Source organism: Malaya genurostris, chromosome 1 (assembly GCF_030247185.1).
Source record: "Malaya genurostris strain Urasoe2022 chromosome 1, Malgen_1.1, whole genome shotgun sequence".
In the NCBI taxonomy this organism is placed as follows: Eukaryota; Metazoa; Arthropoda; class Insecta; order Diptera; family Culicidae; genus Malaya; species Malaya genurostris.
The window spans coordinates 74,030,054-74,057,295 of NC_080570.1; the positions used below are offsets into that span (position 1 = coordinate 74,030,054).

General features: G+C 37.5%; 1 protein-coding gene across 2 annotated transcripts; it reads left to right on the forward strand.

The window, feature by feature from the left end:
* Positions 1–5,938: 5,938 nt before the first annotated feature.
* Positions 5,939–27,242, forward strand: LOC131440488 (peptidyl-prolyl cis-trans isomerase G). Of its 2 annotated transcripts, XM_058611805.1 has the most exons (10): positions 5,939–6,128; positions 6,180–6,383; positions 22,618–22,723; positions 22,789–22,876; positions 23,395–23,424; positions 23,486–23,625; positions 24,936–25,062; positions 25,120–25,216; positions 25,385–25,564; positions 25,621–27,241. In XM_058611805.1, exons 2-10 carry the CDS (start codon positions 6,180–6,182, stop codon positions 27,115–27,117), a joined length of 2,469 nt encoding a protein of 822 aa, XP_058467788.1. In that variant the 5' UTR covers positions 5,939–6,128; the 3' UTR covers positions 27,118–27,241. The 2 variants fall into 2 exon arrangements, with proteins under 2 accessions (XP_058467788.1, XP_058467787.1); XM_058611804.1 differs by having other exon boundaries at positions 24,936–25,216; positions 25,621–27,242.

The following is a 27,242-nucleotide window of genomic DNA, read 5'->3' on the forward strand; positions in this document are numbered from 1 at the left end:
GCATGTTGAAGAAGATAGTATTCATTTTGCAGGAGAAATTGCATCAATTTCAAGAAATGAAATTTTTCCTAAATTCAATATACCGCCTGTAAAACTTTACTACGATAAAACAAAGCCACCATGCAGAAATGTGTTCATGAATATCCCATTAGCCATTAAATCATTGGTTGAGGTGCGTCTGCGAGGTTTAGTTGTAGCAAACATCATCGAACCAGTAACAGATCAAATGGACACATCGTTTTGCTCTTCAATGTTGGTGGTACCTAAAGGAAAGGACGATTTTAGATTGGTCATTGACTTAAGAGGACCTAATCAATATATTCAACGCACTCCTTTTGCCATGCCAACGTTGGATAAAATTCTCGCAAAGCTGGAAGGAGCAAACTGGTTCTCAACGATAGACTTGTCAAATGCTTTTTTTCATATTGAATTAGACAAGGAATCAAGACATTTGACAAATTTTTTTACCGAGTTCGGAATGTTCCGTTATGTACGTCTACCATTTGGCCTGTGCAATGCACCGGACCTGTTTCAGGAAGCGCTCCAACAGAAAGTACTGGGAGAATGTAAAGGTTGTGTAAACTATTTGGACGACGTACTCATTTTTGGTTCAACCAAAGAGGAGCATGACGAAAATTTAGCTAAAGTTCGCTCCAGATTAGAAAACCACAACGTTAAGTTAAATGAAAGTAAATGTGTCTTCGGAAGTCAAGAGGTCAAGTTTATTGGTTTCATACTAACTTCACGAGGATGGCAAATAGAAGAATCGAAAATGGAAGCAATCAAGGAATTCAGAAGGCCCATAAATTGCGCCGAGGTTAAGAGTTTTCTGGGTCTGATTACGTACGTAGACAAATTTATCGTACACCGAGCTACAAAAACCGAGTGTTTGAGAAAACTGGCTAATTTGAACGTTTTTTACTGGACTAATAACGAAGAAGTTGAATTCGAGTACCTTAAAGAGAGAGCTATAAATTCTATTAAAACTTTGGGATATTACAACCCAAATCATCACATCGAACTATTTGTTGATGCATCTCCATCCGGTCTAGGAGCAGTATTGATCCAATTTGACGAAAATAAATGTCCACGAATCATTGCATGCGCATCCAAAGTTCTATCACCGTCCGAACAGCGATACCCTCAGACTCAGAAAGAAGCATTAGCTGTCGTCTGGGGCGTAGAAAGATTTAGTTACTATTTACTAGCCAAGTTTTTCATAATATGGACAGATTCAGAGGCAAACCAATTCATCTTTGATGTGAATCATCGATTGGGCAGAAGAGCGATTACGCGTGCAGAAGGATGGGCTTTGCGTTTGCAGCCTTATAATTTCAAAATAAAACGTGTACCCGGAGATCAAAATGTAGCTGACGTACTTTCTTTTTTTCGACTTGTATCCGAGACTCAAGTTGAAGAAGCATTGAACGGTGATGACGGTAAACATTTTCTTTATGCCTTAGATACAGAACGTATGGAAATAACTTGGACCGACATTGAAACTGAATCTGAAAAAGACACTGAGCTTCAAGCAGTGCGAAAAGCTTTATCGTGCAAGAAATGGCCAAAGGATCTTCAACCGTACGAAGCACAAAAGAAAAACTTAATTTGTATGGGTCCAAAAATATTCAAAAACGAAAGAGTTCTTCTACCAAAAGAGCTGCGAATAAAAGCTATCTCATCTGCTCATGGTGGTCATGTCGGTGAAATGGCAACGAAACGTATAATGCGACAATATTTTTGGTGGCCCAAAATGAGCAAAGAAATAAGTCTGTTTATTAAGAAATGCGAGATATGCACTCTTTTGTCCAGACGGAACCCTCCTTTGCCATTGGCATCTAGAGAAATGCCTGATGGACCTTGGGAGATACTCCAAATCGATTTTTTGACGGTTCCTCATTTCGGTACTGGAGAGTTTTTAGTAGTAATCGACATTTATTCTCGATATCTAGCCGTTGTAGAAATGAAAGCAATTGATGCAACAAGCACTAATAATGCACTATGTGAGATATTCCGGACATGGGGATTGCCATTAGTGATTCAAAGCGACAATGGACCCCCATTCCAAAGTTCGACATTCATAAAGTTTTGGGAAGATAAGGGAGTATCTATTCATAAATCGATACCTTTTAGTCCACAGTCGAACGGTGCGGTCGAGAGACAAAACCACGGAATCATCAAAACATTATCTTGTTCAAAACTTGAAGGAAAAAATTGGCGAGAGGCACTCCAAAATTTCGTTCATCGGCACAATACACTCGTACCGCACTCAAGACTTGGAGTGACACCATTCGAATTGATAACCGGTTGGAAATATCGAGGAATATTTCCAGGATTATGGAACAATTCTGATTATAGCCTTGATAAAATGGACGCTTGTGAAAAAGATGCGGAATACAAACTTTCAAGCAAAAAATATGCTGACTTTAGACGTGGTGCTAAGGAATCTAATATTGCTGTTGGAGACATAGTAATATTATCACAGCAGAAAAAAAGCAAAACTGATCCAAATTTTTCATCAGAACGATATAGAGTTATTGCTAGGGACGGAGCTAAAGTCGTGATTATGAATACAACCGGTGTCCAATACACGAGAAATGTGCAGGAGATAAAAATCGCTCCATTCTCTCAAACAAGTGTAAGCGACGAACAGTTGAAAGAGGCAGGACTAGCACCACAAAACAATGATTTCCTTACGAAGGAAAAACATTCGTATCAACGGGAACTACCACAAATACTTAGAAATCCTCCAGGAGTTTGTACACCATGCGAAATCGAACCGTTATCCAACAAAGAATCTCGAATACTTCGTAGTAGAGACACGATTAAATTTCCTTCACGATTCAATGATTTTTTATATCATGTTTTCCACTAGAATCGCGTTTCCAGTCCAGTCCAGTAAGAAAATAAATTCAACAAAATAATGTAAATAAACTGATTTTTCTGATCTAATATGATATTCTCCGATATGTAATAGAATATGATGACATAATTTACAAGTTTACTGAAATAAAATAATGTTTTAGTAAACTATAATTTATTTTTTTCATACCTTCAATTGAATTTCCAAGAGTACAGAAGAAAAACGATGTAGGAACTTATAAACAAAATAAAAAAAAAAAAAGAAAAAAAGTAACGAGCAGAATCCACAATGTGGATCATGAGATGTACACTGAAAATCATTTCTACCTACTTTGAGGAGATATCACTCATTATCGAGCTCATCTATACGCTACCCAAAATTAGGTAGTTTCTGCTCAAACTTGGAGTTGATTGGTAAAAAAAATACGTAGTGTGCTTTGTTATGGCATAATACTTGTACTAAACTTACATTTACCTAAATTTCGAGGTCATCACTCGTTACCCAAAATTGGGGAAATACACTATAGTTGATTTTGGGTAGATTTAATTAATGAGGTAAATTGTACAGAAAAGAACATGTCATATTCAATACATTTTATAACGATACAGTAAAAAAAAATTGTAATATACTCTAACTCTGTATTGTATGCTCTCTGGTTTATTGATTTTGTTATTAAGATAAATGAATGAGAATTGTATAATTATAATTCAGTACAATATTTGAGTGGCAATATATTTGTATAAAATGGTTATGAAACTGGTACCACTGAAACCGATTTTGGCTTTACCATGGTAACCGTTTATGTTTCCGATAAACAATTAGGCGTCGTTGGTATGGATACGGATTTGTTGATAATCCGTTGGGACAATGTTAAATGATGAAGGACAAGAAAATTTCGATTCATTCTGTGAACGAGTGTTGTGAGAAAAGGTGCAGAATACGACAAACACATTCACAACCGATTTTTTAATCAAGAACTAGAGCTTCCTTCTTGCTTTATCCATCTCTAATTAATTCACTACAAATGGCATCTAACCATGCTAAGTGGCGTTCCTCAAAAACATACATTTTTGTTGCTAATAAATCATTATGATAAACATTGATTTCCATCCAAAAAAATTATACGATGACAAACCCCAAAGTCTTAGCATTACATACCTTTTGTAGAATTTGGCTTTTCTGTTTGCACTTCGCAGCCGATTAATAGCCTACAGTATCATTGCATGGCTAGTACTTTGATCCTACTGACAATATGAATCTATCCAGGTCGGGGTTCGAACATACGACATCTGGCTTGTAAGACAAGTGCCCTTTGCATTGGACCACCAACACGGGTAAACTCCATTTTACTCTATTAGTCGTATAGATGTTCAATTTTCTATGAGAATCTATAGAGTTGGCAGCCCAGCTGACGTAATATCGATAATATATTCAATACGTTATTCCATTGTAAAAGAATTGGCACATTGTCGCAAAGCTGATTTACCGTAGCGACACCTGCCAATGAAAAATGGAACCAAGAAAAGGAGGATTCTTTCGGAAATTTTCTGATCGGCAGTACTGATTTGCAACACTTTTATCGTTTACAAAGTACAAGTAGATATCAGCAATAAAAGTACACTCGGAGTAGAAGAAAATCGATTTCAACGTGATTACTACTACTTCTTTTAGTGTAAACTACGATTGAGCATGGAAAATCTTCAGAAATGTGTGAAATTGGGTAAGGTTAGGTTTTTTCGGATCAACATTTTTTAAACAGAGACCAGTGTAATGTTGATTTCTCGAGTACTAGAATGTATAGCGATCGAGTACTATTTATTTTGGATACTTTATTTGTTATTTCCAGGCATTTGAAAAATGCTATCAAACCAAGTTAAATGCTCTATTCTGAATAACCGGTAGATTTCGCACAATGAACTAAGATCAACATTACCACCTCAGAGTAAAAACTTTTTCTTCAACTTTTACTATGATTTTTCAAATGAATTTGCCCGCTTTCATAAAAAATTGATGAAAAGGTGGAGTAATTAGAAATTTGCTTGGAAATTTGCGTACCGATTTGAAAGCTCTTGCTGAAAGTATCATCTCTAAACAAGCAGCGCCTCTACATTTCAGTTTTGCGACAATATACCAATAAGCAATAACTCTAGTAATTAAAATCTCGGTTAATTTTTCAAAAGGGCGTATAAGCAAGTGACAGTTTCTCTTTAATCACTCTCTCTTTCGATTATTGTGATGTGATTGAAAAGATTTTCTTTGATATCACTATTCTGTTTGAAAGTCGAAAGTTTCGGGTATCATTTCATGCAAAGAGTTTAGTGATAAACTTGGAAACCGCTTGGTGATTAATAGAAGAGAAAGTAAACAAAGAGAAACTGTCACTTGCTTATACGCCCTTTTGAAAAATTAACCAAGATATGTTTTCCTAAAAAGCCGATTATTCACTGATCATAAAGATAAATACCGATCTTGGGTTTTAGCTGGGATAGACATAAGAAAAGATTGTCGTAGGATCTTTTTTTGCTCACTTGACTTAACTCATTTTGGTGCAAAGTTTGCAATGGATGAACTTAGTTTTTCCAAAAAAAAAATCGATATCTCGACATAAACTAGCTGTGTCAAAGCAGTGTTTTCAGCTATTTCATGGGGCACAGAGTGGCACACTTAGGCTCACAGTATATCACGTGTTTTTTTAGAAGCACAGTATAGTTTCTGTTAAGCTACTCTCACCTTGGGACCGATAGATTATTGCGCCCAGAGTTACCAGGTTAACTCAAAAACAGGTCTCCCCATCTATAGTATAGAGGCCAAAACCGTAACAATCTAGCGAGATCTGACAAAATCTAGGAAAATCTGGGAAAATTTGGAAAATCTGGCAAAAGATCTGGTTAGTTTGAGTGTCTGGCGAAGTGGGGAAAATCTGGCATTTGCCAGACAAATCTGGCAACCTGGCAACGCTGATTGCGCCAGATACAGATTTTTGAAAAAATAAATAACCTGGCACCGCTGCTACACGCTACCAAATTTTGCATTATGAAATCTATTAAAATATTTTTGGCATCCCTGTTGCAAAGGAAATGTTCAATACAAATGTCAAACTTTTTCAATGCGGCTATCTTCTAATCGCAGTTTTAGGTTTTGCAACATTAATAAATTTAGTCTTAAATCAAATTTTCAAACGCAATTAGTGACGGAAGTGCATGTTTAAAAGTTCTGTGCGCATTGAAATAAACAGATTTAGTCGACTGATTAAAGCACATGAAATGTAAGTCTTAAAAATCATATGACGCCATTTTCAAAACAAATTTTTCTTTAGATGGCAAATACAGACGCTGTGAAGAGTAATGAAACAGCTAAAGTTAGGTGTTTCTTTGATATCGCCCTCGGTGGGCTTCCCGCCGGCAGGATTGTATTTGAGCTTCACCCAGATATTGCACCCAAAACATGTGAAAACTTCCGTGCACTGTGCACTGGAGAAAAGGGTATCGGCAAAAAAACCGAAAAACCTTTGCATTACAAGGTAGGTTACCTAATAAAAAAATCAATATCCTGGTTTCAATTGAAATCTGGAAAACACCTTCAGTGACAACTATCATTGCATCCAACGTGTAATATGAATTATACTATCATTGCTACGCTATTATGCGCACCAGTAGAGAAGTTATAAATCGGCAAATGAACATGGCAAATGAAGACGATTATTAGAAAAGGTCTCAAGTGCAAATGACAGTTTCTCTTTCAATGATTACGGTCACATCTGGAAACGCTTTCATCAAGCACTTTACATAGAATGATGACTACAACTATCACGCTCGTTCAATGTTACTCTAAAGTGAGTACAATTTCACTCACTTTCGTTAAAAGTGGAACTACTCTATAGTGAGTAAAGCTTGTTTACTCACTTTTGAGTAAATATGGTTTTGTCAAATTCTGAGTAACATGTACTCAGTGCTACAAATCGTAATATTAGCTCGAGTGAGTAAACATTACTCAATATCATTCGAATTGAATAAGGGATTCGAATAAGGAATTCTTTGCTTTAAACAAATATTGACTTACTTCTATCCAACGAATGAAGGAAACCGCTACCTGTTCATCGGTCAGGCGCGTACACAGGTGGGGGGTTTTAGGGGTTCAAACCCCCCCCCCCCTGAAACAAAAAATTATAACCCATGGGAAACATTGTGATATAAATTGTACATGTGTTGATTTATCACCATGTTCTAAATCTGATGTATGCTATTGACCAATATGTCCCTAAACAAATTAGTAAGCCACCCGAACAAGTACCGTGGCAAACCGTAGAACTACGACGACTGAAAAGTTTAAAAAGGACAGCACTAAAGAAATATTCCAAGAACGGAGGTTTGTTGCTCCGGCGAAACTACGTAGAAATCAACAAAGTTTACAAAAAGACAGCTGAACGTTGCTATGCCAACTATTTACGCTGTGTACAGAGGAGATTAAAGTCTAATCCAAAATCATTCTGGAAGCACGTTAACGAGCAAAGGAAGGAGTCAGATCTTCCTTCATCTATGTTTTACAATGAACAGACAAGTTCTAGCATGCAGGAAATTTGCGAAATGTTCATGAGAAAATTCTCTGAGATATTTTCTAGAGAAATCTTAGCACCTTCCCAAATCACCCAGGCGGCACTTAACGTTCCCGTTTTGGGACAGTCAATGAATTCAATGAACATAAGCGCAAGTTCCGTAAAAACAGCAATCGCAAAAATGAAGTCTTCATACTCTGCTGGACCCGACGGTATCCCGGCAGTTATTTTGAAGCGATGCTCTAGTGGTATTATAGTACCTCTATGTCTTCTGTTCCGACTGTCACTCATGACTGGAGTATTTCCTGATATCTGGAAATCTGCTTATATGTTTCCTGTGCACAAAAAAGGTGACAAGAAGAACGTCGACAATTACCGTGGTATCACCGCTCTTAGCGCCATTCCTAAATTGTTTGAGCTTATCGTTTTGGAACCTATTTTTAATCACTGCAAGCAGTACATCGTTGAAACTCAACACGGGTTCATGCCGAAACGCTCAACGGCCACTAACTTACTAACTTTCACGACGTTTATAACGGATGCTATGTCTAAAGGTCATCAAACGGACGTTGTCTACACTGATCTCTCTGCTGCTTTTGATAAAATTAATCACGCTATCACTATTGCCAAATTGGACAGACTGGGCTTCGGTTCCAACATTCTTCGGTGGATTCAATCGTATCTTTGCAATCGACGGCTGGCGGTTAAGATCAATGAAAATGTTTCCAAGGAGTTTTTTGCTTTTTCTGGTATTCCACAAGGCAGTCATCTCGGACCACTGATATTTCTACTGTATTTCAACGACGTGAACTTTTCATTGAAAGGTGCACGATTATCTTTCGCGGACGACCTAAAGTTATTCCAAATTATCAAGACTCTTGAAGATGCCTGTCTCCTTCAAAGTGAGCTTGAAATTTTCTCCGAGTGGTGTGAAATTAATAAAATGTCGCTAAATATCAGCAAATGCTCGATTATCACCTTCACACGAAAAAAAACACCAATTCGTTTCAATTATTGTCTTCGAGGATCAGTGATTGATAGAGTCAATTGTGTCAAAGATCTTGGCGTTCTTCTCGACGAACGATATTTCGTACATCGTGGCAAAAGCTTCTCGTTGTCTAGGATTTGTCATGAGAACCGCCAAGCAATTCACAGATATATATATATTGTTTGAAATCTCTCTACTGCTCGCTTGTACGGTCAACACTCGAATATTGTTCGTCAGTATGGAACCCTCACTTTCATAATGGAGCTTTAAGACTTGAATCAATACAGCGCAGATTCGTTCGTTTCGCTCTTCGTCGTTTGCCCTGGAATAACCCTCACCAGCTGCCTAGTTATGAAAGCCGTGCGATGCTCATCGGACTCGATACTCTACAAGTACGCCGAGATCTGTTCCGTGCAATGCTGATTGCCGATATTTTGACGAACAATATTGATTGCCCTGCACTACTTAGTGAAATCAACATCAACGTTCGTTCTAGAGCTCTTCGCAACAACAACCTCCTCAGAATGCCTCTACGTCGTACTAACTACGGAATCAACGGTGCCGTTATTGGATTGCAGCGAACCTTCAATGGCGTATCGATGGGATTCGATTTCCATTTTCCTCGTAGCAGAATAAAAGCGAATTTTTTGAATATTCTTAGAAATAATCATTAGGACTTTAGTTTGTCTGTTGATTAAAATATATAAATAAAAATAAATAAATCATCCTGTACACTGAAGAATCGGCTACGATGTCTGTAATATCAGAATGCTATGTTCGGCTTCGAAATGTAGTACTCGGAAAACAGACTTCGATTTACTATCTGCAAACGATATTCAGGAAGTTTCAGAATGTGTATCGATTTCAGTCTTTAGTATATTTCAGCAAGTTACGACTGAAAGAAGCTAAAGATAGGAAATTGAAAGGCGGATTGATATTCTGTATCAACCTCGAAATCGAAAATCTCAAAATGGGTGGAGCGGAAATGGTCAGTCACATTTTGACGTAGCGATTCGGCGCACGACCACAATAAGGGTAAAATTTGACATTACTAAATATTTTGTGTAAATGAAATTTGTTGGCCTTATTGATATCTTACTGTTTCGTACATGAAAAATATCATTACGTCATAGAATTTTGATTATCTAATGACATAATCTAATGTCGTTTTTTGTTTTATCTAGGTGTAATCAAGGTATCCTTTTCTTTCCTACACCGGTGTAGTGCCACCGTTAACAACGAAAATGCCACCGTCTGGCTCAGGGAAGCAACTCACACATGTGAAAGTACTGTCGCTTGAGCGCAAAGTTCGGGAGCATTCAATGCAAACTTTGTAAAGCAGATTATTGAGTAATTTATCCCAGTAAACGCAGTATTTGTCCAAATCATTTGATAGTTCGCTCATCATTAATGCTGCCTAATGCGTTTAGAAAAGTACATACGTTGTCGGTATTTCGAAGTACTAGCAATGCAATGATTCTGTACGTTATGATTCGGCTACGAAGTCTGTAGAAACAGAGAGGCCAAATTACTTAAAAGGAATGTACTGCCAAGACTTTGATTTTGCAAATGTTTCAATCACTCTTCTACAGTGAAATTGTCGGAGCTTCATGTTTAAACTGTATTACATAGTCGAAAATGCGATGAATTTGCTTATCGCAAAACATGGCTTGCATCAAACATGACTAAATTATATTGATTTTAATATTATTTATAACTCCCTATATGAAGGACTGATTTTAATACTAAATAGGGATCGTTCATAAACCACGTAGACTAAAATCTGGTCTCGACCAGCAAGCACAAGAAATATAGGGTGAATTTGTGACACGTTCTTATGCAATCCGTGCATACGCGTTACCATTTTGCCACCTCAAGCATGTAATACACACGGCTCTACCACAAGACCGGGTTTGGTAAAGCGTACATCGAACATGGTCTAAGCCCTAGCCGCGATATCAATTTTCGTTATCTTTACAGCGTGTATGAAATCGACCACAGCACGCTGTGTGCCTCATTCGTAGAGGCGGTGCTGTGTTTTCTTCTTTCTTTCGATGGCATGTAAGTACGGGGCGCTTTATATGGTTTCTTGAAAAATAGGGCTGACATTATACATCTCGAATCGAGTTTCTCGAAACGATTATTTTTGAAGTCGATTCGACTGAATTGTGGCATTACGTATCGCGTTCGACTTCTTGATCGAGATATTAACAATGTGGTACTAGATTTCGACTGGTTCGAGTACTGAAAAGAAGGAAAATGTTTGTAATACGAGATTTGGTTGGAATAGTATGACTACATTTCTGCAATTTTTATCAATTGAGATGCCGATACGTTTTCAATCCATTTGAAAGAGTAAAGATTTTTTTAGTGCGAGCTTGTATACAATCTATAGATAAACGTTTGAAATTTTAATAAAATATACTATGTGTTTTTATGTATTGTTGCAAGTTAAATACATTTACGTCGTCCATATGTGTAGTTTTAATCGAATGATCTATCTAGGTACTATTGAAGAGTCAAATTAAAGTGTTTATCACGAGATAGCGAGATAGTTGTGTTTTTGACATATTCCATATACACTGAAGTTTTTTTTTTATGCGAATTTACGTATCGCATAAAAAAACCGCATAACTCTGAAAATTCGCATAAAAAACCGCATAACTCTGAAACTTCGCATAAAAAACGCATAACTCTGAAACTTTGCATAAAAAACCGCAGAAGGGAAACCGCATAACTCTGAAAATTCGCATAAAAAACTGCATAACTCTGAAACTCCGCATAAAACATAACTCTGAAAATTCGCATAAAAAAGTCGCGTAAAAAACCGCATAAAAAAAGACCTCAGTGTACTTTGAAGGTGTTAAATAAATTTACTTGAATTTAAACGATTACTAACTACAGAACCTTATAAATATGATAAAAAAAACATTATTCACGTATTGTCATCAAGCGTATAATTGAAAACTGCATAGTATATTCGAAAATTTCGGATAAAAATTTATATTATTTGTTCACATACAAATTTTATTTGGATGTTACGACTCGTGCAAGCTGGCAAATATGATCAATTTCGATCCAAATTTATCAAATAATCTTTGAAACCAACCATAAAAACTAAGAATTTTCCAGATGTGTAAATAACACTCAATCTCAATTCTCCGAAATTCATACTCCATATTTCCATTTGATTAATATCAATCAAACATACCACAATCACAAAAACATTAGAGGTAATTCAGATTAGATTGAAATGAATCTAAATAAAATTTTCAGTTGTTATCATGCAAAACATTGAATGGAACACAAATGAGTCAAAATTGTTGAGTCATCAAAATTTTCTACTATTTTCAACTTTCTGCATTCCCTCCCATTGGTTGGTGGGCTTGACGGTATTGCAAACATCATCACATACAATCAATTAGCGTTACAATTTGATAAAGATACGCGTTACAGCTTTTAGTTACATAATTGAATTTAATGAATAAGATATGAAACGAATTAAATTAATAAGATGTTGATTGCATTACGCTCCAACATCCGGGGTTGGAGAGGCCGGTAAGGCTTAACTGAGTTCTTTTTTATGTTTTATTTTCATACTACCGGCCCTTATTACCAGTGTGAAGTAGAAATTAAGTAGAGTGAACGTATCCCAATTGGGTTTCACACGATGACAACAAATGAACGGTAAATCGAGTCCATATTTGACGTTTATTGGTGGTTTGTGTACAATGGATTACTGTGGAATGAGATAGAATATTGTAGAATAGAACGAAATAATAATGACTTAACCAATGGGCAAACCACTGATAGCTGTCAAACGATGTTCATCCAGCTTGTATTGTGAGGATATATCGTTTGGGATCTGATGAGATGATGTGTGAATGGAATGTAAGAGTGACCGGGAAAACCGGGAAAAAGTCGGAAATTTTGTTTCATCGGGAAAAAGTCGCGAATTTTAGTGAAACACCGGGAAAAATATTACTAGCTCACATTTGAGTAACAGTTGTTTAGCGTAATGATTTTATTTTCAACAAGGGGAAAAATAGGAGACAATACCCAATTTTGCATTTGAGCGAGATGTTCAGTAAAAGTGTTGAAACAACTTATTGTCCCATACAGGTTCTATGTTCAACATTACATTGGAAAATAGGCCTACACCCCAATTATAAGACATAAGAATAAGGAATTCAACACACTTGCAAAATTAATGGCAATGTCTCAAGGTAACATCGAGAAAATTTTAAAAAAAATTATTCAAAATTCTTAGGAGCCTTCATGTTTTTAAGTTTACTAATAATTTCCCTTATTTCACCATAATGTAATGTCATCTTGAGATAATTTTTGTGTTATTCTCAAATTTCTTTGAGATGTCAATAGGATTCACAAAATTGGAAAAGTTGTCGACTTCGATCTTATCCACCGTTCTCAGGGAGTATTTAGGTTCCTTCTTTGAGTGCTAAAAACTGGTTTCTGATGACCAGTATAGAATCTTAGGATGATTTAGAATATGGATTGAATGCTCAGTGAATCTACGTTTAATTTTCTTTAAAGGTCTTCAACTGTTTCATAGTATGATCACAAAAACGTTGGTATTGATGTAGATGAATGAGAATTTAATTTAGGTTAAACTTTTGCAACTGATAGACTTCTAACTTGAATAATGTAATGATTTAAAATATGTATGGCTGTATCGATATTTCCCAAAACAATTTCAGAATTCACATTGCTTATTTTTCTTATTACTCCACGAGCATTTAAAATCATATTAGGAAAAAATAGATCGATATCTTGTGCGTTTTACAGCTATCATTTGAATTATTTGCTCATCAACGCATTTAAATCGTAAACATGCTGCATTTCAAACATGGAATGACATAACGGATGTACCTATTTTTTTTATTCAAAAGATATTTTTTTATTCAGGCCTATTTGCGTACAAGCTTTACGTGGCCGATTGAGCCGATTTTTTAAATAATTTTGTTTTGAGTTGGATCTCGTTGTCACCCTTTTTCTAGGGGGAGAGGAGCTTCCATTTCCCTCCTGCGAGAATTGAGGGGCACTTCGTTCGTGGTTCGTCTCGTCATCCATTGCCACATCGATGGTATTGTTGTTGGTTTCATTGCTAGTTGCTGGAGATGAGCCTTGTTGTACATTGTGTTCAGTTGCGCTCTTCTATAGCACTATCATCCATATATACTGGAATGTTGTACCTAATGTTTTCGTGCTCCACATAGTGCACATTGTTATTGTCTTTTGCGAATTGAATTGCATCCAACTCTTTATAAAACTGGATGTAAACAACATTATTCGTCTTATTGCATTGAAGTAAATGCACACGTTTAATGTCCAGCAGCATTTGCTCCTTAAGCAAACCTTCAAGTTCTCGTATCGAAGGTCGAATTTTGCACTGCCTGAAGTCAACAACAATTGTATTCTTTCGTGTCGGCGGTAGCTTTTGTTCGTTTGGTTCACTCATTTTCGAGGTCTATTGTTCACTACACAATACTGTACTTGGTTTCTTCTGTTTCCAACGTAAGCGGTTTTGTTTTATCGACTGACTTGGATGAGATGTAAAACCGAACTGGATGTACCTATTGTTTATTGACTAACAGATACATTAGAAAAAATGTGTTTTAGAAGAGCAATTAGTAGTAGCCGAACGGTTTTGTTAAATCTTAGATATATGTACATCTAATGATTTCAAATTGAATTTTATTACATGAGAATTTTTTTTGTCTGATAGTACGTTGTTAGTGGTTGGTTTTATGGTTTTCATCACAAACACGTGCTTGCAAGCAAATTACAACAATTTAAACAGCGTCCATATGACAATTTGTTGTACCATGACCGAAGCCCAGGGAATGACAATATTGTGTTAGGTTCGCTGTGCCGTTTATAATTTTCCCGTCGAACTGAGATTTCCACTTGCACTTCCGGAAGGAGCGATAAAAACTTTGTACAAAATACTTTGAAATTGCAGGTAAAGATTGTTGTTATTTTTTTTAGAGTGGCAAGGGTCCGATTTTGGGGTTGTTGTTGCTTATTGATTTATTTTCAATCATATGTATACCAAAAAAACAGTCATGTGCACTCGGAAGAAATCGGTTACGTGTAACCAAAACCCCTAGATGGCTAGAAAAATTGTTTGTTTGAAATGAAATGAATATTAAAAAAACTAAACTGGGGCGATTTGGGCCTATTCCAAAAACCGGAAACTTGCATCTACTAAACCATGAAAATCGGGAAAAAACAAGAAATTGATATCGGCAATTTACTTGCCACCCTGTTCTTGTGAGCTAAGGAAGCTTTCCATAAATTGGGGAATGCTTCTGTAGCTACTGACATGCGAAACAATTTACAAAGGGGAGCAATTAAACCACGCAAACATTTTTAATATTTCATCAGGGCCTGGAGAAATTGATGCCTTCGTTCCTATAATTGCCGTCTGTATTGAGTCCTCGTCAGAATTGATGAAGTTCAATGAGTTATTAGATTCGCGATTCTATTTGCTGCTGAGTCAAGATCTCACCTGGAAAAAATTTCGAAAGCTCTTTTTGGCAAACATTTCTTGTGTGCACGTTTTTCAAATTTCAATGACGAAAGTAATCCAAATCCTTTCCTCTGTACATTCATATGCTTCCAGAAATATATTGGATTTGGGTTCAATTCTACGTTATTCAAATAGTTGACATGGCAGCGCTCAACAGTTTTCTTGTACAGCTATCTTTCCGACGAAGCATTGCGCAACCAAATCCATCGAATTTAGGTGGCTGCGGTTACGAAACAGGTACTTTACATGAGAGACGAGATATTTGCTGGCTATTTTATGTAATTTCGGCTTTCAACTCAGTAATCGATTCTGTTCTCTCTATGACAGCTACGAAGATGAAACCGAGTCGCGAAAACGAGCAAATTCTATTTCAAATCCCAAACAGGTGGAAATTTTCATTTAAAACCTTCAGCATCGGTTTGTTGAGTTTTGCGCATTTCATATGTACTAAATGATGGCAAAATCCGAACATTCAACACTCCTCCAGTTTCAAAATTTTAGCACAACGAGTATTAGTCATAAGAAATTCAGATGGCACTTCGTTCGGGTGGAAAAGAACTTGGAAGTGAATATCTTGATAATACGATGTTTATGATAGGTGCCACTTCGCGATATGAGAATCGAAAAACAACATCAAAACTTACCGAAATACACCACAAACTGTCTACTCTCCATAACGACATCAAAAACTATTCATTTCAGTAAAAACCATTCAAGCGAAGAGGTTGTGTTTCGATTGTACTGGCTCGTGAGTTAACGGCTGCTACCGAGACAATTCTAAGCTTCAGGTAGTTAAACTGCCCATAGCAAACGCAATATTCGGGGCGTTTCCCGACTGGAAAGCTAGCAACGAAGGCCATCCCGTTCATACGCACAGAGGTGTAGAGACACAGAGGTGCGAGAGCATAGAAGTGACGAGTCACAGAGGTGCCATCGCATAAAGGTGCGAAGACGAAGGGGTGCAAAGGCACAGAGGTGCTAAAGCAACCCAGTGCTGATCTACCAGGTACCAGAATTTGTACGCTGCGTAGGATCAGAGACGGCATATATCGCGAGGTGCTACACTGCAAGCATCGCATTTGATCGCCATCAAGAGCAAAAGCACTGTACCTGGGGTCAGGTACAGGCAGCACAGCAAGTGCAGTGGTGTCCACAACGACTGCAGAGCAACTGAGAGAGCAGTAAACGACAGAAGACTGCCAATTGGAAACAGCAGAAGACTGCCAATTGGAAATCGTTGGAAGAGCTTCACGTCGTTCTTCACGATAAAGGAACAGAGACATCAGCTACAAGGTAGATTTAATTTAATTTATTTTTTATTTCTTATATCTGAAATTTTACTAAACATAAGTTTTTATTTTGGTATTATTAATTTACAAAAAAATTTAATGTAATGGATGATCTCATGGAAGATCATCCGAATCCGATTCCGGATACTAGTAAGAGTTTAAATACTCCGAGGGCTAAACATTATCCACAGGGTAGCACTGGGCCATGGATAGTCTATCTTCGAAAAAAAGAAAAGATTTTAAACTTGATGCAAATTACAAACGATTTGACATCACATTTCTCTGAAGTTAAAGAAATCTGTAAGGTTAATAGAGATAAAGTTCGAGTTGTTGTTAACGACTTGAAACAGGCAAACGATATTGTAACCTGTAAATTATTTGCTATTGAATATCGAGTTTACATTCCATCGAAGGAGGTAGAAATTGACGGTGTTGTGACTGAAGCAAGTCTGACAGCAGATGATTTACTTAAAAATGGAGTTGGCCGTTTTAAAAACTCCATGCTTGAGGGAGTTAAGATACTCGAGTGCAAACAATTGTACTCAGCATCTATTGTCGATGGAAAAAAGTCTTATCGTCCCTCAGATTCGTTTCGCGTAACATTTGCCGGATCTGCATTGCCTAGCCATGTCTATATCGATAAAATTCGTCTTCCTGTTCGGCTTTTCGTACCGCATGTTATGAATTGCACGAACTGTAAAAAATTCGGACATACAGCTACTTACTGTAGTAATAAGTCCAAATGTATAAAATGTCAAGGGCCTCATAAGGATAATCTTTGCGATAAAGATGTTGAAAAATGTGTTTATTGTGGGGAAAGTCCTCATGATGATCTTTCAGTGTGCGCTGCATTTAAGCTGCGTAAAGACAAAATGAAGCTTTCTTTAAAAGCACGGTCTAAGCGCACATATGCAGAAATGCTTAAAACGGTCATACATGTCTCCCCTTTGGAAACCGAAAACGGTTTTTCAAATCTTGCGGAGCCAGAGGAATCTGACTGACGGAAATAGTGAAGATACCTCGTTTGTCACTCCTCAAGGGTCTGTTAAGAGGAGATTACCAAACCATAAAATACCAAAAAAGACACCTAAAATTACACCTTCAAAAAAAGATCCCCGTGTTAAAGCTAAAAAGCCAAATTTAAAACCAAAAACTGTGCCTCCTGGTTTGTCAAATTCACAAACCAATCCAGGAACTAGTTCAAGAAAAGACAATAATCCAGTGGGCTCCATTTCACATTCACCAACAGGATTACTGAAATTTTCGGAAATTGTAGAATGGATTTTCGCTGCATTCAATATTTCTGAACCTCTAAAGACCATCATAACAGCATTCCTTCCAATAGCTAGAACTTTTTTGAAACAGTTATCAGCTCAATGGCCAGCTCTTTCAGGTTTTGTATCATTTGATGGATAATTTATCATCCGCCGCAAATGATTCAATCACTGTCCTGCAGTGGAATTGTCGAAGCATCATGCCAAAACTTGATTCATTTAAAGTTTTGTTGCATAGTCAAAAATGTGATGTATTTGCTTTGTGCGAAACATGGCTTACATCAAACATAGCCTTAAATTTTAATGACTAACATTATACGTCTCGATAGAGACTCCCCGTATGGTGGAGTGCTTTTAGGAATTAAGAAATGTTATTCCTTTTATAGATTAAACATTCCTTCGACTTCTAGTATAGAAGTTGTTGCTTGTCAAATAAACATTAAAGGAAAGGACATTTGCATTGCTTCGGTATATATTCCTCCAAGAGCTCAAGTTGGACAACGACAGCTTAATGAAATTGTCGAAGCCCTTCCTGCTCCACGTTTGATTTTAGGAGATTTCAATTCGCACGGAATGATGTGGGGTTCCGTTTACAATGATAGCAGATCATCTCTAATATATAAAATTTGCGACAATTTTAGCATGACGGTACTAAATATGGGTAGCATGACACGGATCCCAAGACCTCCTGCACGTCCAAGTGCATTAGATTTATCTCTGTGCTCGACTTCAATTCGACTAGATTGCATCTGGAAAGTATTTCCTGATTTACATGGTAGCGATCATTTACCAATCATCATCTCAATTAGCAGTAACAAAGGCATTGCTAATTCAGTTAATATTCCATATGATTTGACAAAAAATATTGACTGGATTAAATACCAAAGTAATATTTCAAGTGTCTTAACTTCAATGGAAGAGCTCCCCCCACTTGAAGAATATGACTTTCTCGTTTGTTCGATTCTGGAGGCCGCAAAACAAGCCCAAACCAAACGATTTCTTGGTCCATCGTCTAACAGAAGGCCTCCAAACCCTTGGTGGGACAAAGAGTGCTCAGATGCTAAGCACGCGAAACAAAATGCTTTCAAGACGTTTTTAAAACGAGGAGGAGGAACTCCTCAGAACTTTGAAAATTTCTTGACTTTAGAAACCAAATACAAGAGCATACTTCGGGCCAAGAAATGTAGCTATTGGAGACATTTTGTCGAAGGTTTGTCAAGAGAAACCTCAATGAGCACTCTTTGGAATACGGCCAGACGAATGAGGAATCGTAACGTAGGAAATGAGAGTGAGGAATACTCGAACCGATGGATATTTGATTTTGCGAGGAAAGTTTGTCCAGATTCTGTTCCTACGCATAGCATTATAAGAGAATCTTTTCCAAATAATGGGTCCATTGATAGCCCCTTTTCAATGATGGATTTTTCCATAGCACTCATGTCTTGTAACAATAACGCTCCTGGGTTGGACAGAATTAAATTCAACTTGGTGAAGAATCTGCCCGACCTCGCAAAGAGACGTTTGTTGGAATTGTTTAACAAGTTTCTTGAGCAAAATATTGTTCCACCTGACTGGAGGCAAGTGAAAGTTATCGCCATTCAAAAGCCGGGGAAACCAGCTTCCAATCAGAACTCATATAGACCCATTGCGATGTTGTCCTGCATCAGAAAATTGTTCGAAAGAATTATTCTACGACGTCTCGACACTTGGGTCGAGACAAACGGGTTGTTGTCTGATACTCAGTTTGGCTTCCGTAGAAATAAAGGGACGAATGACTGCCTTGCATTACTTTCGTCTGACATCCAAATTGCCCTCGCTCAAAAGCAACAAATGGCATCTGTATTTTTAGACATTAAAGGAGCATTTGATTCAGTTACCATTGATGTTCTTTCAGACAAGCTCCACCAACATGGACTTCCACCGGTTATAAATAATTATTTGCACAACCTTTTGTCAGAGAAACGCATGCATTTTTCACATGGCGATTTGGCAACATTCAGAATTAGCTACATGGGTCTACCGCAAGGCTCATGCCTCAGTCCGCTCCTTTATAATTTTTACGTGAATGACATTGACAGCTGTCTAGTAACCCCATGTACACTAAGACAATTGGCAGATGATGGCGTGGTTTCAGTTACTGGACCCAAAGCTATTGATCTGCAAAAAACATTGCAAGATACCTTAGATAACTTGTCCGTTTGGGCTGTTCATCTGGGTATCGAATTCTCTGCGGAGAAAACAGAGCTGGTAGTCTTTTCAAGAAATCATGATCCCGCGCAGCTTCAGCTTCATATGATAGGAAGAATGATCCAACAGGTTTTGACTTTCAAATACCTTGGGGTGTGGTTTGATTCCAAATGCACGTGGGGAGGACACATTAGGTTTCTGATAACAAAATGCCAACAAAGAGTAAATTTTCTTCGAACAATAACAGGATCTTGGTGGGGTGCTCATCCGGAAGATCTAATAAAATTGTATCAGACAACGATACTTTCAGTGATGGAATATGGATGCGTTTGCTTTCGTTCCGCTGCAAACTCTCATATTATCAAACTGGAGCGAATTCAGTATCGTTGTTTGCGAATTGCTTTAGGGTGCATGCATTCGACACATACAATGAGTCTTGAAGTTCTGGCGGGAGTTCTTCCATTGAAAGATCGTTTTTGGGAGCTTTCATCGCGACTGCTAATAAGATGTGAGGTACTGAATCCCCTGGTTATTAATAACTTCGAAAGGCTAGTTGAGCTTCAATCTCAAACAAGATTCATGACAGTATATTTTAACCATATGTCACAGGAAATCAACCCTTCAAGATATATTCCTATCCGTGTCAGCCTCCTAAATGTCCCTGGCTCAACTTTATTTTTCGACACATCCATGCAGCGCGAAGTGCGTGGAATCCCGGAACACCTACGCTCGATGGAAATCCCAAAAATATTTACAAGTAAGTTCAGGCATATTGACTCTGAGAAAATATTTTACACGGACGGATCACGAATTGAAGAGGCTACTGGGTTTGGTATATTCAACAATAATGTTTCGGTCTCATTTAGGCTTCAAGAACCTGCATCTGTTTATATAGCAGAGTTAGCAGCAGTTCATTATAGCTTGAGTGTAATCGCCACATTATCTCCAAACCATTATTTTCTTTTCACAGATAGTCTAAGTGCAATTGAAGCTATTCGCTCAAACGCCGCTTGCAAAAATGAACCTTTTTTCTTGGCCAAAATAAAACAGTGCCTGAACGTCATATTGAATAATAATTATCAAATCACAATAGTTTGGGTTCCGGCTCATTGCTCCATTCCAGGCAATGAAAGAGCCGATATTTTAGCCAAATGTGGTGCTATTGAGGGTGAAATTTATGAGAGACCGATTGCTTTCAACGAATTCTATAGCGCGTCTCGCCAAAGAACACTTGCCAGCTGGCAAGCTTCTTGGGATAAAGATGATTTGGGTCGGTGGATGCACTCAATTATTTCTAAAATATCGACAAAGGCATGGTTCAGGGGACTGGATGTGAGTAGAGATTTCATTCGTGTGATGTCCAGACTCATGTCCAATCACTACACGTTAGATGCACATCTCCTTCGAATTGGACTTTCCGAGACTAATCATTGTGCTTGCGGCGAAGGTTACCGCGATATTGACCATGTTGTTTGGACATGCGTGGAGTTTCGTGATGTCAGATCTCAACTAATAAATTCCTTGCGTACCCAAGGTAGACTATCCAATGTCCCAGTTCGCGACATTCTTGCTTGTCGTGACCTTCCATACATGAAACTTCTTTATCATTTCATTAAATCCATTGGAGTTCCAATTTAAATTTTATTTTATGTTAGACTGTTTTCTCTTCCATGAGTTCAACCAATAGCCAACTATAGGATATTGAATATAAGTGGTGAACTGATACAAACAATCCTGAAATAGTTATAAGATCATGTACAAAATAAATGTATTTTATTTAATGTAATTTAAAATAGCAACTCGCCAACATACTAATATGATATTCGAAATGTATTAGGTTTAAACTACTATGTATTGTGGATGCCACGGCGAAGAAAAACTTATGTATATTGCCTATGAAATAAACGTATTTATGAAAAAAAAAATCAAAAACTATCCGATTGAGGTCGAAACCTCGAGCAAAGCAGCGATGAAAATGATTAAAACCACTAAAAAATTTTTATAAAACGACTAGTACGAAAATCACACAAACAATAACGATGTCTTATATATTTTGTGCGTTTAGGCTATTCAGATGGGTATCGAATTCTTTACGGAGATAACAAACAGAGAGAGCAGGGTCTTTTCAATCCTCATACCTTCTCCTTTTGAAATTTTGTCATCTCAACGCTCAAGACACTTTTTTGCGAATTATTCTCACCACAATCAATCAACGGATTGCCATAAAATCACAACCAATATATTTTACTCGGCTATGAAATGTAAAACTAAATGTAATGTAATGTAATAATTAACCTAGTCATGTGGTGTTCTTTGCTGTATCTACCAAACATGTTGGCAACACTGCCTTCGTCTTCAAAACGAGACCAAACCGAGGTTAGTGTGTTGAAAACTCTTGACGCAGATAGCATCTCTCACGAAAAATGACGAACGTATCTTTCGCCTAATGCGGTATTCTCGCCGGCATTCACTACCTCGTTGCGAACAATAAAGCTCTAGAAAGACGCTAAAAGTTCAAAAGGTTCAATAAAAGGAGGGACATGCTGACCAAAAGAGTCTGTCTGCTGCACGACAATGCCAGACTTCACACGGCCAACGCCATGAAGATACTCCTGGATTCTTGGATGGGACGTTTTGAACACCCTACTATAGATGATGGATATGAGATGAATGTTTTAACTGGGATGATTGAGGGTACGGTTACATTAAAATTTTAGTAGTTTCAACTGCTATAAGCGTAATAATTTTTCCGTTACTTATTATCATTTGTACAGGTCATGTCAATTTAAATACACTCTATTGGTTACAGTATTTCTCCTACGGATAAGCGTAAATGATTCAACATAACGATTTATATATGTATGTGATTCGAAATAAATACTAACATTGTCTTGATTTGATTTTTTTACAGGGAACAATTTTCCATCGGGTCGTCAAAAATTTCATGATTCAGTCGGGTGATTTTTCGAACAGTAATGGTACTGGAGGCGAATCGATATACGGTGGAACATTCGATGGTTTGTCAATGAACTTATAATTGGAACACACAATTGCTCACATGTTCTTTTACGTTTCTTTTCAGATGAAGATTTCATTTTAAAGCACGATAAACCATTTCTTCTTTCTATGGCAAATCGTGGAAAGAACACAAATGGTTCGCAATTCTTTATGTAAGTGTTTATTGCTAGGTTGTATGGACCAGGTCCCTTCATAATCCTACATATACGACGAGTTAATCCATTACTTTCCAGCTTTTAAAAAAGTTTCAGCTAGTTCTGTGATTTTAATGGTATTGTACAATTTTTTGTACCTCGTTTATGTTGTGTGTATAGAACAACAGAATGATCCAACTGCTTCAACACGTTAAGTGACCTCCATGGTGCCTCGTTGCTAAGGAGCCAAAACAACAAAAACGTTAAGGAATAAGCGTTACTTTATAGATCGAGCCTATCGCGATAGACATTGGGCACGGTGAAATAACATGACGCAGTGCTCAATTTCTATCGTATGCACACGTTCGTGTCGCGGCTCGGAGCAGCAGCTTGTACACAAATGGTATGCCAAAGCCGCACCAAATGACGAAGCAACCAATATTTTTCAAGAACTCGCCCAATATCAACTCTACCCGACTAAAAACCAAAAGCATATGCAATCAATTTTGTGTTTTGTTCTTTCTTTTCTATTGTAGTACAACGCAACCTGCCCCTCATCTTGATAAGTGAGTACATTTGCTATATTTGAATAACATAATAAAAAGCATTGCAATGCTTCCATCACAGCATCCACGTTGTCTTCGGACACGTAGTTTCTGGTCATGACTTAGTGCGACAGCTGGAACAACTGCCGGTCGACAGAAATTCTCGTCCCCTACAGGACGCTGTCGTCTCCAATTGCGGCGAGTTGGTGCGACAGATCAAGGGTAGGTATTCCTATTCACACAATATTCCACAGAAACTGTTTCCGTTATTGTTCTTAAACTAGATAGAACTGAGATGCAAAATCTCAAAACTTCGTCTTCGTCAGTCACTGAGACCAATTATTTTTCGATTGGTCAATATATCGGTCAGAGAATTCATTAGCTTAGGGACAAAATCGATCTTGTCCGCAGCATACCACTTCAGCACTACTTTGGAGTAGTAGCTGCTGGTTAAATCGAGCCAAAAGATGATTTTCCTCCTATGCTTGTGGATAAACGGCTTTCACAGGTATTCTTCGGTGTATATTGTCAATATAGTAAATGACGCACTTTTCTTTTAAATTTTTACATCTTCCCCATATTTTGAACACCCCCTCTCTTAAACCCCTTTTTTCTATAATTGTATTAATTTTTTTCATTTTTAAATAGACACTTATATTTTTAAACTGTGTATTAGACTAAATAAATATTTAATGAAATCCCAATTAGTGGCAATAACGGACTTAACTCCAGATGGGAAACGACTGCATGCCCGAATCAAATGCTTTTTGTTCACGTTGATCATTGTTGTTATACAATGAAATAGTGCTATGGGGCAGTTTATTGGTCTGTCGCTCAATTGTGCCCCATACGTAATAATCAAGGGCACTAAGATCCGGAGAGCTAGATGGCCATAAGCTTGAAGTGATGAGGTCGTAAAAATTTTCGGCCATCCAATCTTGTGTCGTTATTTGAAAAATTTGGTATTTCTAGTAGTACCCGAACGTTCGTCATATATTTTGCATTTTGCAACAGTTTCTGCATGGTCAGTTGATACTTTCAAATCACAACGAACCTTATTTACGAATTATGGGGTGTAGTTGAGAAAATTGAAGATTTCTAAAAGAATATAAATACAAGAAAAACAAAAAAAAATGTTCTTTTTAAATTACAGCCACATTAGGGTGTCATTTTTTTCGGGTCATATCTAATTTCGTGAAGGTTTAAGTTTAAGCACCTAAAAAAAGTTCTTATGCAAAATTTCAGCTAAATCGGATATGGGTAAGGGGTGCCGCCAGGTTTATCGATCTAGAAAAATTGCCATCCGAAATCAAAAAATTGTGTTTGGCGTCAAATGTCAGAATTGCATGGAACGTCGAGATCTAGTGTCATCCCGAAAAAAAAAAGTTTGCTCGAGAATTAAAAACAGATGTTCAAATAACTATTTGATGAAAGAAGCGATAGTTTCATAAAAAAGAGCAAAAAGATTTGAAGCACTGAAATTCCAATTGCCAATTCTTTTAACTTGAACTTTTGTTGGTGTGTCGTTGCAGAAAAAAAAGAAAAAAAGAAGAAGAAGAAAACACATTCAAATGACGATTCGGAAAATGATGAAAGCACAAAAAAACGCAAAAAGGACAAGAAGAAGAAAAAAGACAAGAAATCGAAAAATGAGAAAGAGTATGTATTTGTAGATACTAGTGATGAACGCAAAAACAACACTCTGTATATTTTTAGAAATGGCAGTAATTTAGAAGAAGGAGAGTTAAGGGATGACGGCGAGGTGCACCCGATGACTACTGTGACCAAAATAGATCCAAATGAAATTCCCGAGGTGCGATATTCTACTATTACAAAACATCTCTCTCGAAGTATTGATTGTTTCGTAGATTACATAGCTTTGGTTCAGTTGTTTGCCAAAATATGTTGAAATTTATCGAACTATATAAAAACTATTACAAATTTATATTGATGCAAAGCATTGATCATCTGTTCTTAACAGGTTTCCAACAAATATCTTATGCGTAGTGGCGGCAATAAACAGAACGATGACAGAGATAGCGACGACGGTAGTCGTGTTCGACGGCGAGAGAAGACACGGGAACAGCGTGGCTTCGGATGGTCAAAAAAACGCGTACCGGTATCAAAAAGTGGCAGAATCATTAAAGGACGCGGTAACTTCGTGAGTATAATTACTAAATCATTCTACCCTATAAAAACAATTTCAAAAATTTACAGCGTTATCGAACACCTTCTCGCTCACGATCTCGTTCACGTAGCTTCACGCCGATCCATTGGAGAGTTGCTCAGAAGCGCACTATTAAAATGACTGACCTAGAAAAGATGGAAGAAGAAAAACGATTGCGCGAATCGGAAATTAAACGTCGCGAAACCGAACGTAAGAAACGGCACGAAGAAATGGCAAAGAGTGCCTCGAAAAAATCGTTTTTCGAACTGAATCAGCAAAAAGAGTCAGATTCTCATACTAATGAGGATGGAAGTGGCATGGATCAGCACCCTGAAAAGGGGAATAATAAGCCAATAGATATGAACGCACTAGACTATGAACATCATGGAGCTTACTCAGATCTAGAAGGTGATGAAGGAAGCAAAAATCAACACAATGAAACAATTGCAAAGGCCGATTCAAAAAATAAAAACGCAAGTGAAAAACAAATAGTTCGTGAGACAGATTTGCAGCAAAAACGTGAAGAAATTGCTAAGAAGTCGCATGTAGAAGATAAACAAACGAATCAAAAGAAAAGTGACAAAGAAGAAAGTCGAGAACAAAAGAAGGATAAGGATAAAAATCGAACTCAAAAGCGAGAAGACCGCAAAAAGGACTTTTCTAGAAGCATCTCAACAGAACGCAAAATGGAAACGTCTAGAAGCCGATCTAGAGAACGTAATTGGGATTATCGAGACAGATCTCCCGCTTTTTTTCGAGGTGGGAATCGGAGACAATTCGTGGGACGGTGGAATAATCAAAGACGAGGCGGATTTTTTTCGCCCCGTGGAAGAGGTGGTCGGTTCGACCGTTATCGACGCTCTCGGAGTTACGATCGCAGATCGCCAGTGAGACGTCGAAGAAATCGCTCTAGATCCAGAAGTGTTCGGTCTTATGATCGTAGCAGTAGAAGTCGGTCCGATTCTCGTCACCGCAATAACGACCGCCGTCGCAGTAGTGATTCAAGATCTAGATCACGATCCAGGAAATATGATAAAAAAGATTCTTCTCAAGCCAAACATCAAAAATCTCCCAAATTCGTTCCACAGATCAAACAAGAATTAACTGAAGAAGAAAAGGCGCGGCTTCAGAAAGAAAAAATGCTTAAGCGAGCAGAAACGCTGCTACTTTTAAAAAATCACATGGAAAAGGAAATTGAGGAGCAACAAAAGAAAGCACGAGAGAAACAAAAAATAAAGGAGGAAAGAGAAAAACTTGAAGCTGCATTAGAGCTTGCTCAGCTCGAGAAACTGAAAAAGGAAACAATTGAAAAATTACACGCTCACGACAGCATGCAACTTGTAGCTGCTCATAAAATTCTGGAGACTGTAGTTTCGTCAGTAAAATCTAAAGGCGGTCCTAACAGTGTAAGCAAGAAAAAACAAAGACGAAAGCACAGGTCAAGTTCATCATCTTCTGTGTCATCAGATAGCGACAAATCTCGCAGAAAGAAAAGAGACAGAAAGAAGAGCCGGCGTCCGTCAACATCTTCGTCCTCGTCAGAGTAAATTAGTGAAGTTGTCAAATGAAGCATTTTCTAATGGTTTGGTTTGGATAAAATTGATTTCCTTATAGTGCTAGTGATAGTACATTAATTGTCATGGATTGAAGAGATCTTGATAAATCTTTTATT

Excerpts from the sequence above, each read along its gene's own strand:
- LOC131440488 (XM_058611804.1), top strand. The coding sequence starts at position 6,180 with ATGGCAAATACAGACGCTGTGAAGAGTAATGAAACAGCTAAAGTTAGG. Across the intron at positions 23,425-23,485 it reads CCTGCCCCTCATCTTGATAA|CATCCACGTTGTCTTCGGAC; the intron begins GTGAGTACATTT and ends CTTCCATCACAG. Across the intron at positions 23,626-24,935 it reads GTTGGTGCGACAGATCAAGG|AAAAAAAAGAAAAAAAGAAG; the intron begins GTAGGTATTCCT and ends GTGTCGTTGCAG.